The 12105-nt window shown below is 39.1% G+C and overlaps 1 protein-coding gene across 2 annotated transcripts in view; it reads right to left on the bottom strand.

Annotated features, from left to right (window-relative positions):
* Positions 1 to 12105, bottom strand: part of LOC145479963 (cGMP-specific 3',5'-cyclic phosphodiesterase-like) — a 45152-nt gene that overhangs the window by 8149 nt on the left and 24898 nt on the right. For both annotated transcript variants that reach the window (XM_081458439.1, XM_081458441.1), the window contains 9 exons: positions 12002 to 12052; positions 9862 to 10008; positions 8430 to 8537; positions 7465 to 7574; positions 6809 to 6896; positions 5365 to 5465; positions 4613 to 4754; positions 3407 to 3481; positions 2426 to 2509 (listed from right to left, as the gene is read on the bottom strand). In XM_081458439.1, coding sequence (XP_081314565.1) covers positions 2426 to 2509; positions 3407 to 3481; positions 4613 to 4754; positions 5365 to 5465; positions 6809 to 6896; positions 7465 to 7574; positions 8430 to 8537; positions 9862 to 10008; positions 12002 to 12052 — 906 coding nt within the window. The remainder of the gene's footprint in view (positions 1 to 2425; positions 2510 to 3406; positions 3482 to 4612; positions 4755 to 5364; positions 5466 to 6808; positions 6897 to 7464; positions 7575 to 8429; positions 8538 to 9861; positions 10009 to 12001; positions 12053 to 12105) is intronic.

The following is a 12105-nucleotide window of genomic DNA, read 5'->3' as shown; positions in this document are numbered from 1 at the left end:
TCAGGACCTTTGAATGGTATTTTCGAAAACAACTCACTACAGAGGCTATTTGGGAAAAATATGAAGAAATCGAAAATTTCACGACTGTCATCTCATTCTCGGTATTTACAGGAACTGGCTCTTAAGTTCGCACACTAGTGTTCGTGGCTACTACTATTCAGTGATGTTGATGTAAATATGCGTGTTTTGACTCACAAACCCCGGGTTTGTTCAGTGCTATTTTCTCGCGTACGCCCTCGGCTCAAACATAGTTTGCATGTTTTTATTTTGTTTCGTACTATTCAGTGATCTTTTTATTGTGCAACCATTGCCTTGCAAATACCGGGTTTGTGCGGTACCTTTTTTCTTGGCTCCTGTAATTTTTGCAGGCTTGTTTTCTTGGTTTGTACTATTCAGCAATTAGGTCCCCTTGTTTTGCTATTAGATGGCACACCTATGTTCTTGTAAGTTGTGCTATCACCTTGTAGTTATGTCATTTTGCACGCTTTGTTGCTCCATTTTTTATTACTCCAGCTTGTTTTGTTGCACTTCCTCCAAACGCCTTTATCGTTTACCTTCTTCCCATGGTAGCCTGAAAGGCTGTCTAATGCCCTAATTGGATTACTAACTAGAAATTGTCTCTTTCGCACACCCCAGAGATTGTTTTGGTACTTAGGCAGAAAAATTTGAAAAAGCAGCTCCATTGCTGCGCTCTTCAAACCGGAGGAATTTGAAAACGCAGGCTTTTCGTTTTCTTGTGGACGGAAAACAAAAACGATGGCGTCACGATAATCTTGTGATTTCCCTGATCGAGGTTTCCTCAAACACAAATCCAAAATGATCGGTGATGGTTGCGTTTTTAAATTCCTCCGGCGTAGTATGGACGGGACTTTAGTGTTTTTGAATACTTGCATATTCCAGGGGGGAGCAGAAAAGTTATGTTTTGATTGCAACATCCAAAACAAACATGGCGTCGTGTGTCGTGGTATTCTAAAATTCCGAACTACAACCAGAACACACCTTTAAAGAGTTTGAAATGGTAAGGAATAAACATCAAGGAGACTGGACCGACGGTAAAGAGAGTAACAATGGCTTATAAGCAGTGACATCGTCCCTCCTTCGCGTTCATGAAAAGAAAGTCTGAGTCAAAGATTTCCCTGAATGAAGCAAAGCCACGCTACGGAACACTTCAGACAAGTTTAAGAGAAGTTGAGCGCTATCGCGAACTGGATGACGGTAAGATTGTAAACAACTTCGAGTCAGTTTTGAAAACATCTTCTGACTTTGTTTTATGGTTGCCTGGTTGTAAAAAATTTTAAAATTTGAGCGAGTTCTAAAAAATATTTGGGCTAAAACCTGCCTCTCTGGTTAATGCATGTGTGGGAAATAGAAAACCTTCCGCGTGACTTGATAAATAGTTTCCCGTCAAACACATCTCTTCTCCGGATTATTGTTTTTCTTCTTCGAGTTACGGCCTGTATAAGGGAATCCTTGTTTACAATATTTGCCTCATTAGCATAAGCAATTCAGTTTCTGATGGAGCTAAAAATAAATCACATCTGAATACTGAAAGGTTATAGTACGATTAACTCTACCAATGAATATGAGCCTGATGTATTGAATACTTTTTGTGCAACACGGGTTTAAAAACTCAAAATCTTACAAAGAATGTATGAGGTCATTAGCGCTTTGCCACCCAGAAATTTTGCAGTTTTTGAAAGACAATATCTCCTTGAATATTACACCCAAAGAGCTCAAAATTTCACCATGTATTAAGTTTCACTAGCTCTTTAGCTGCCTGGAGTCAATTCATATCTGACAAGTTTCCTTCTGTACGCAAAGCCGTATGCAAATGAGCAAAAATGTAAACAATGACGTCAGCATGAATCCCCCCTATAGGTAACCTATTCATTATTTCATTTCTTTTTTTCTTTGTTCACCCTCTTCCTACTTAACTAGATTGGAGGTTGCCTGTGGCTGTGCGACGGCTTTAATACCTTTCTGACGTTTAAGCTTCATGAATCGGATGGCAGCATATAACAAATATTAACGCAACAGTTACAAAATACGTTGCCTCTCTTCACCATCGTCAATAATTTTAGCTAATATCCCTGGCGAACATGTTTAGTTTCTCTCGCCAAGTTTTCAACATCAGGTTATTTTTCCACTAGTCTTGTCTCTGAGAGGAACTGGGCTACCCCGATTTTTCCTTACATTTCTGGCCCAGGCAACGTTACAAGATAACTTCCTGTCTCTTTTTTTACATTTGAAAAATATTAGCAATATTTGCCTTTAGCACAACAAATATTCCACTTGCGCTTGTCGTAAGTGAAAGTCTACGCGCCTCGTTGGCATTTGCCACCTCATATCCAACGTACGCAAATACCTGGCATAACAATAAATTAAACTGATTAGCTATTGGTAAGTATTCAGTTTAAAGACTTACCTTATACACTGGTATACAAATGAAGTCAATGAAGCCGACTTGCATCTTTGGTAGCTCATCCTTTTTTTTCCTATCCATCATGGGCTGCAAATGAATCTATATATAAGGCATTGCGTTTATTCCAGAAATTGTTGTTAACAAAACTCCAAACGTTCGGCCAATTGAAAAACAACATGAAAACGGCGAACGACAAATAGAAGAGGAGTATGGGAGTCGAGAGAGCTTACCTGCTTTGATCTGATGATCAGATCTTATCTGTGTAGATAGTGTATAAGTTGATATGTATTGATCATATGGCACCTCCGCTGTTAACATTTAGCTTACTTTATTTAAGGATGTTCGCGCCCCAAATGTTCCCAGACGCAGATTTTATTGAAACTTGCCCAGGCAGTGAGGTTAATATCTTTTGCCAACAAAGCCAAAACAATGGGGTGGGGGAGGGGTGGGGGGTGGTCGCCAGGCTCGTTTTCGAGATGAGCCTCATCGAAGAAAATGCGTTCATAGAAGCTTGATGTATGACGTGGTATGACGTAGCGACATGAATTAAGGATTCATCGTTTCTACATTCATCCAGCCTTATTCAAAAAGGACATCACCAGATCTTTGCAAAAAGGAAACACCAGTTATTATTCGTGCTGCATTGTTTTGGATTTTTTGTAAATTAGCAATCTGTGTTTCACTTATACTTTCCCAAACAATCCAACAGTACGTAAAGTAGGGCCCAATTATTGACTGGTAAAAGTCAATTGGGTTTTCTGTCTTTGGAACTGTCTTATACTTAGCATGTAAATGTGGTTATCCCAAGTTAAATATTTATCGATATGTACGCCGAGGCATTCAGCAGACTTTACTTTCTGGATGGATGGATGGATGGATGGATGGATGGATGGATGGATGGATGGATCAAAGGATGGACATATCAACTTATTCATGGATATTAAAGTTTAATTTAACATGACCCGTAGAACTATAAAAACTCACAATAGGTTCTGAGTTTAGCTGAAATCTTTCCATGTCCCCTTGCTCAAAGAACTCGCTAGCAACTAGTTCGGCAACCTAATGGAAGATAACAATTAAGTCAAATTAGCAGGGTTCAACATGACAGCTCTATAATGCAATTTTGTAAACAACAAGAGGATAGCTTCTAATTACGCGAAGATCCAGGTGGAGAAATCAAGTAGAGAAACACTGTCAGTGAGACTGAAACACATGCAAAAACAAGCCAGGCCGAACTTTTTCAGCAGTAAAATGGTGGGCAAGATCACAGAAGTAACGGACAAAAGAAAATGGCCCTCCCTGGATTTCACAGACAAAGAGATTGCGAGGAAACCAGAGGTATAGTTCATCTAATACTAGTCTTGATCCCATAAAGACTGCGACTGTACGCCAAAATTAGAAATTCTGGGACCTTTTTTAAACTTAAATGTAGTCTATATAAAATACACTTCAAGATATAGCAAAATAAGGCCAATCCATGAAAGCTTCCATAAATTAAAATTTTATCCGTCCGTACTCTTATTGATGATAAAAATGAGCCAATCAGCGCGCGAGAAATTAGACAGTTATTGTAAAAATAAAGTTTGATTGATTGATTGGTTAATTGACTGATTGATTGATTGATTGATTGAGAGATTGATTGATTGAAATTTGATTGGTGTGAAATATTCACTCACTGCATCAATCATTGCGACACCTATGCGTTACTTTTTGGGGGGGGGGAAACCCTAATAAATTGTATGTGCATGACTGTTTGGCATGTTAAGTCAAAAAGGTGTTGCTGGCTGGTAACATGCAAGAAGTGTGCCAATCAGTAAGTTTGAAATACAATACCAGTGGCTGGAAAATAAAATCAGCTGGTGATATGGTTATTCAAAACTCTTTACTGAACCCCTTGCAAAGACAAGCATGCTATGGGGAGAAGCAATATGCTTAGTCCTGCTTGTATAAGGAACCACAAATACAAACTCCGTAGCGCGGAAATGTGTCCCGAGCAAGAGTTTACATCACAGTATCATACTGAGAGTTGAAGCTCTTATCTACACAGCACCTAAGCAGCTTACAACAAGGCAGCCTGACAAATTATCACAACAGAGATGAACAGTGCATAGTTTCATTGCAAAGTCTGCTTCAAATGGGCAACTTAACATCATCTGAAACGATTATTGTCTAACAGTACATATTACAAACCTTGTATTGAATTTCCCATGGCTTAGTGATTGCCGCCACGTCACACGCTGTCATCATCATCGCTCTCAACAGCTCTCGGTTGGAGTCCTGGCCCCAGTTAACTGTATCAGAATGGACAATTTTCTCAAAACTGCCCCTCTTCCTGCAAAATAAAGGAAATAGTTTATGTCCAGAATGCATGGCTTGAGTATATATCCACAAGCATGGGAGAGGTTTTAAGAACACGGGAGAAGAACATACAAAAACAAGAAGCGTAACCGAGTGCTCTTTGCACTTTTCGAGCGAACTGACGCGGAGCGCGCAATTCATTGAATATTTCACAATGAATACAAATCCCTCGTTAAGGTCACAAACAGCGCGATCAATTGCTGCGAGGACAATCATTTGCCAAATGTGGTATTCCTCCCTATCCACGAAACTGCACTGTTCCAGCTAGCCATCCATAAAATTAAAATAAATCCTAAATAGGCAACCAGTGAGTAGTCGTTAAAACCGGTTTGACCATACTGTTGAGTCCTGCAACCAAGCTTCCCGGCAGCATTTTGAACGCACTGCAGTCATGAAAAAGAGCGCTTTGGCATAATGACTGTGAAATTTCAAAGGAAACTTTTCCTGCAATATTCACCAATATATGATTGTTTCATAAACAAAGGAATCAAATAGGGTTGCAGCTAGCATATGCCCTGAGTAGTGAAACAATGTCTTTAACATAACGGAATAAATATATTTTTCGTATAGCAGAATGAACTTACTGAAAATAGAGAGCAAGGTCTGTAGACAGGATAGCGTGCTCCAATATCTTGATAGTATAGCGATAATCATCTGGGGACAGCCCCTCGAATATATTGTTTCCCTTAAAAAGAAGATCACATAAGTCAGTTTACATATATATTCAGCCTCTTGGAAGGCCTTTTGCCTTATACGTCAGTGTGATAAAGCCGTGAATAAAATCTACATCATTAAATGGGAAGTGGTTCGCCGGATATCACGTCCCAGATTTATCTAATTAAATATCTCTGTGTAAATTGCTTAGACCAATCAGGTCGCATGTATTATTTTAGCTGACGCCAAATTTCAAGGTAAGCGCTCACTTTTCAGTTTTTGGATTAAAATCTGGGAGATTAAGTTTCTGACGATGAAACTCCCCGTTTTATCAAAGAAACAAAACCAAAGTACTGTATGAAAAACAGTTGAAGACGTGGTATTGTTTAAGGTTTTTTAAAGGCAAGAATATTACTTAAAGAACTGGATCTTGTTTACAGAAGTATATCCTTTCTGTGCGAAAATAAGATGGAACTTGTCATAACAGACACTTTTACGTTCCTTTGTCGCAAGCTTCGAATGGAGAAAAAAAACCCAGATATTTATCATCCAATCGCTACACGATGATTTGTTTGTAATTTTGCTCTCTATGCTGACACATTTTTCATTTTGGAATAAGAACGTTCTCTGGTTAAAAATATATTAAAAACATAAGCTTTCGGCTATCAATCTATAGCCTTTATTCGCTAAAGGCTATAGACTGATAGCCGAAAGCTTATGTTTTTAATATATTTTTAACCAGAGAACGTTCTTATTCCAATATGTCTTATCCTGGTTACAGTTCTATTTTTACATTTTTCATTGTTGCGTAGAATGTTACACTTTCAGTGGTTGGTTTCGCACAAAGAAATAAAATTGAACTAATTGCTTTGTGGTTCTATATATTTTTTTATGGCTAGAGATTTCAGAAAACAAATGAAAGGAAGGGAATAGGGCCGGGTAATACCATCTCCAAACAAAGTAACGTTCAACAGTGATGACGTATATAGGACATGGGATTGATCTGTTATCACTACAGCCTCACAAATCACTACACTGAACAAATGAGAATTAACAATTAGACCCGTAGCCCGCAAGGGCTACGGGTCAATAGCCCATGAGGCGAAGCCGAATGGGCTATTGACAAGTGGCCCTTGAGGGCGAAGGGTCTAATTGTTTTAGGATCACCCATCTAGTCGAACAGAAAAGGCAATAATTAAGTTGAAGAAATATTAATTTGGGAATAAAACGAAAGAAAGCGTCACGCTCGATTGCGCCGATTTCGCTACTCGAGGACTATTACTTCTAGTCCTCTAGTAGCGTAGCCAATTAAAATGCAGGATTTGCATTGGTCCACTAGTTGGGTGATACTAACACCAGATTATAACACCTTACTTCAGAATTTAAGATCATGATACTATGATCAAAGTGGTGGTGTTCCATTGTAGACGTGCCATACAACTGCGCTAGCGGAGATTCGGTCCTGTGATAAAAACATGTATGATTTATTTCATATTGATATAGTCTTTGCATAGTAATACGCCGGCAGTTAGTCCAATCACAGATCTTCTACTTTCCTTTAAGATCGTCGAGTGTGTGATCATGAGTAGAACAAGTGCGAACGGTGTTTTTGTAAATCATTAACGCAGTAGATTCAAGACACTTGTATATGTTTACATTCCATGTAATTCTCTGTATGCTACGCAACATTCCTCTACTGTTCCTGAATTTCAGTTGTACCGTACTGGTTTACAAACATTCAAACCGAGACGATTATGTGGAGAATGGATGGGCAACCTTGCCTATCTCCGGCAGCACCAGATCTCCGTAACATAAATTATATCGAATGAAAACTAGATGAATAGTTTTTTACTTTCTAATGGCAATATTATCCCTTGCTAAACTGAAGTTCAATGTAAAAGTTCAATTCGTTTTGAAGGAGTTAACAGAAAACCTAAAAGTAGGTTCCTAATTAGTTTTCTCGAAACAAATCTAATTTATCTCAAAGAATGTCTGGGTAGTCTCATTTAGGATATTTGCATGATGCTCACTTGGTTTGAAATGCGTTATTGGTTCCACGATGATCAAGATCATGACAATAACAGGCCACTATTAAAGCAAACACTTCCAAGTCTGTGAAAAACCTCCTCATGTTGCCCGTCTATAAATAAAAATAAAAATAAATTACAATTTTTAGAGAGGAAAACACATCAGCTCTAGCTGGTTTCCATTCGGGTCCTCTATCCTCTCTATTGAATGAGGAAAATTATTTCATCGTTAATATTCTCATCCGTTGCTGGAAATGGCAGGACTGAAAGGTCTCTGCTCTAAGCAAATAAAGAAGCAACAAATAACGTGAGGTAGAATCCATTAACCGAGTCAGGGAACTGGATCTTCATTTATTTCGATACTAAGAGGGTTAGAGAGGCTAAGGAGTGTCAGTGTTCAGCCATTGGAACCTACACTTTCCATGTCATTAAAGGGGATTACTTAATTACGAGGGTTTAATTTTGTTTAATTTTTCAGTTGACTGACGGTCACTACCACAAACAACTATACTGACTTGATATTGCTTATTTACTCCACTACATAAATGTGTTGTGCATTCAAAACTGTGGCGCAGTTTATTTGCAGTTTTGCGTTTCGGTACAGCACATATAAGTATTCTTACAAGTTTGTTGCCGGCAATGATTGAAAAATCTAAGGACCAACATTTTCTGCAAATAGACAAAACCTGACATTAAAGGTATGTTTAAATCCAGCCAGGTTTCCGGGGAGACGCCATACACTTAAGTAAAACTACTCTATACTGTCATATAATATAATATATATATAATGTAGTATAATAATATATCTTTTAATTTTTAGAGATCAGCGTGTTGCTAAGGTGTTTCATTCGACTTCATTGCTCAGCCAACGGAGCAACTCTTCTGCACAGACTAAAAGACTCAGGGAAAGTACTCGTTACTCGAATTAAACCAGAGACAATTGCAGTTTAAAGGGAGCTGCTGCGTACCGTAAGCATTGTAAACATACTCTGTGCCACGTTGAAGGCGTGTCTCCAATTGTGATAAATGACAGGACGGTAGTTTTTCTTCACACTCAGTAACCATCGACAGAGTGTCTGAAAAGTGGAGATTACCGTTAGTATAGTTCACTTTTGACACGGTTAAACAGACTGTCAAGTCATCAAACAGACATCTTGTATAAAACAATAAGTTGGATAAGTTAGTACATGTTTAATGAAATAGTGATTAAAAGGAGCGACAGTCCTGGGGCGATCATCCACTTTCAAATTATAACGTCGTTGGCATGAAGTTATTCCAGCGTCCGACAAAACAGGGAGAGAAAAGGCGAAGAAAATTGGACAGCTGGAAAAGAAACACCTGTTTTATAGTTTCCCTTTTGTATTGCCTATTTCTGCAGAAGTTGGCAGTCGCAAAATTCTCATTCGGTGAGCTACAATGTGTAACATACATGTAAAACACCACCATGATGGGGGCGGACAGAGACGTTTTAAATAAAGCTGCGGAAACTGATCAAGAATCGGCCGTAAACGGCTCAGAGCTGTTTGCCTACTGGATACCACAAAATTAGTTTCTATCAAACGTTTGTTTGCACAAAGATTTATGAGGCGAACAGGAACGCGGTCGGGCGATGTTTGTTAGTCAGTCGCCACTGTAGAGCATCATTCAAGACCTCTAAGCTGCAAAAGATGACAATCACTTGACTGATGAAATTCACCAGTGAAATTTTGAAAATATCATGCACTACGTCGCCACAAAATCCTAACTTGAAACATCGTACTCCTGAGATATCATTGGTATCGCAGATGGCAAGATGTTAACACGTCTCCAGTCGACTTTGCACATAAAATTGTCGCCTACGCTTTCTGTCCCATCGATAGTTGCGGCTGTAATCTTTACGAAAAACAAGGACTTTCTTGAGACTCCCACTAAGTATAATTTTTATCTGCTACTGGTGACTTAATGATTTGAACCCTTTCACCCCGTGAGGGGCATAGGTCCTCAAGGAAGTCTCTCCATCCCTCTCTATCTTGTGACTGTCAATCCAACTGTTGCCAGTTGATGCCTGCCTCTCTCATCTCCCCCTCCATTGACCGTCGCCAGCTGTTCCTTGGCCTCCCTCTCTTCCGCTTCCCCTGTGGGTTCCATCTCAAGACCTGCTTGGCGGTGTTGGTATTTCATTTACCCAGAATGTGACCCAGCCAACCCCTGCGTCTTTCTTCTCTTGATTCGTAATTCCATTTTGACCTGTCCTGTTGTTTGCCATAGGTCTTCGTTTGAGGTGGTATCCGGCCAATAAATTAGTAAATGATGATAACATGACAGGATGCGGAGTTTATTGTAATCCCTTTACATATATACTGTACATTCCTTTCTGAGCCACTTTATTGCAGCTCATCAAGTTAATGTGTAGTCAGTTACCTCTCGTTTAGTGTGCACAGCATTCAGAAAGTCGAGTTCTAGCATCATTCGTATTGACGCAAGAATTGTTTCATCATCTGTCAGCTCAAAATCATTGAACTCAAAAGTGTGAAGCTTGAATTGGTCAGCGCTGGGAAGTTCCTTGTTCTGAAATAGAGTAAACATTACATAAACATCTCCATACAACAAACTCTGCACGGATGGTAAAGAGCGAAACCCAGATACCCAAGAACGATAAAAAACAAAGTGATTGGAAGACACTCTCTCCTCCGTCTATAATAACAATAAGGAGAATTCTACTAGTATACGTACTAATGCAAATGTTGTAATCTGATTGGCTGAGCCTTTGTACACTATCAGCCATTAGTGCGCAGTGGCTTGGTTTGGTCGACAAAATTGTAACGTTTCCTCGTTTCTCCGTAGTTTTGAAAGAACATTTACAAAAAATGAATGACCAAAATTTCTGGGAAGACTAGAAGATGAGCATTTACGGTTTCTTGAATTAAAAAAGCTCGAAATTTTTGAAAGAAACTGATAAGCGCGCGTACACAACTCCAAATGTCAAATTGACAATTAATTCAGTCCGCGCGAATTCTCTTAAGCTTGAAGTTTAATACTAAGACCAGAAATAATTGAAATCGCTATTTGAAAAACTTTTCAGCTATAATTCTACTAAAACAATTAGATTATTCGCTCTCGATTTCTATGAGGTGATAATTGATTCGGCCTTCGGCCTCATCCACCATCACCTCATAGAAATCGAGAGCGAATAATCTAATTGTTAATTAGCATAAGGACAACAATAGCCTACCAAAACAATAGCCAATTTTTGCTTCTCAGGCAGGAAAACCTGTTTCATTGATCACAACAGGATGTTGCAATCAACAACACTAATAAATTCTTATCAAAGCCTACAGAAAATATCTTGACTTATATGACTGAATTAAATGACTTTTTCCCGACGCGCGGCAATTGTGATAACTTAAGTTTTTAACATGCACGCTAATCTATGCAGAAGATGTAATGTTTCTCCTGAACTACACTCAAAGAAAACTTAATAGCCATCAAACTCCGAAAATGTATGATATTGTACAGTACCAGAAATCCACGGACCCCAGGTCAAATTCAAATCAAATTCTGCCACCCAAAACCCATGATTACAAAATTACCCAGGGTTCACTTGAGAAATCTTAATAAAACTAGAAAGGAAAGTTTTCTACTTCTTCCAGATTCATCTCCCGCAGTCGCACACAGAAAACCAGCAAATAGCATTTTGGTGTTATAGGAATATCATTACAGCAAATTGCATTCTGATGAAAATTGCACAAGAAAACGATGATGGCGAACAATCGTTGTTGAACTAATGGATTTGAGCGCAAAGGATGTAAGATTAGTGTGGAAAGTCTGTGTCAGACCAAGTGGTCCATATCGCCGAAACGTATCTGGGTTTCCGTATCATGAAGCAACTAGGAGTCTACTCTTCCCTTGTTGTGGTGAAAGTCCATCGCAGGGTTACCCCCCAGCATTAAATTCACCAGTGCCCATTTATGCACCTGGGTCGAGAGATACTAGAGTAAAGTTTCTTGCTCAAGAACACAACGAAATTTCCCCAGCTCTGACTGCTAGATTCGGAGTGCCAAGCCCTAACCATTAGGCTGCTAACCCTTCCATTAGTGTGGGAACCTTTAATTTTAAACGAAATGTTAGAAGACATGTAGACAAATAAAATGGTAAATAATTCAGAATTTTACTGACCTAGAATCAGAGCATACCCAACTAGCATACATGGTCAGGCAGCATGCTAACTAACCCGACTCGAGAGCAGAAAACTACTGCTTCAACCACAAATGGGAAAAAGGAAAAAAATGCTCGCACTGGAGGGTTCCCTTCTGCGTGAAACATGTCAAAGTGACAAGGCTTTGAAAACCTGTCATGACAAACTGCAATTGGAAATTATCCATCTGGTAAGTTGTGCATGTGTGGAAAGGTGACTCTCCTCGATAACATCTGTGTTTCCATACTATCCAGCAGACATTTGCGCAGCTGAAGGCTGTTTTTCTGCGAATCCAACAGTAAGATATGGAGTGCTTTGTACTCTGTACGTTTACTGTGTAAAGCATTTCTGTGAGCGCTGGCTTACCTTGATCTTGTCAACTTCTGCTGGTTGAGCTGAGGCATGGTAAGATAAAACCTGAAAAAAGGCATGATAGCATCTCATTTAAGCAGCTCAATACAAGAGGTCAA

This window comes from Orbicella franksi, chromosome 2 (genome assembly GCF_964199315.1).
Source record: "Orbicella franksi chromosome 2, jaOrbFran1.1, whole genome shotgun sequence".
Taxonomy (NCBI): Eukaryota; Metazoa; Cnidaria; class Anthozoa; order Scleractinia; family Merulinidae; genus Orbicella; species Orbicella franksi.
Note: the sequence above shows the minus strand (reverse complement) of the source record. Positions and strands in the feature narration are given on the sequence as shown.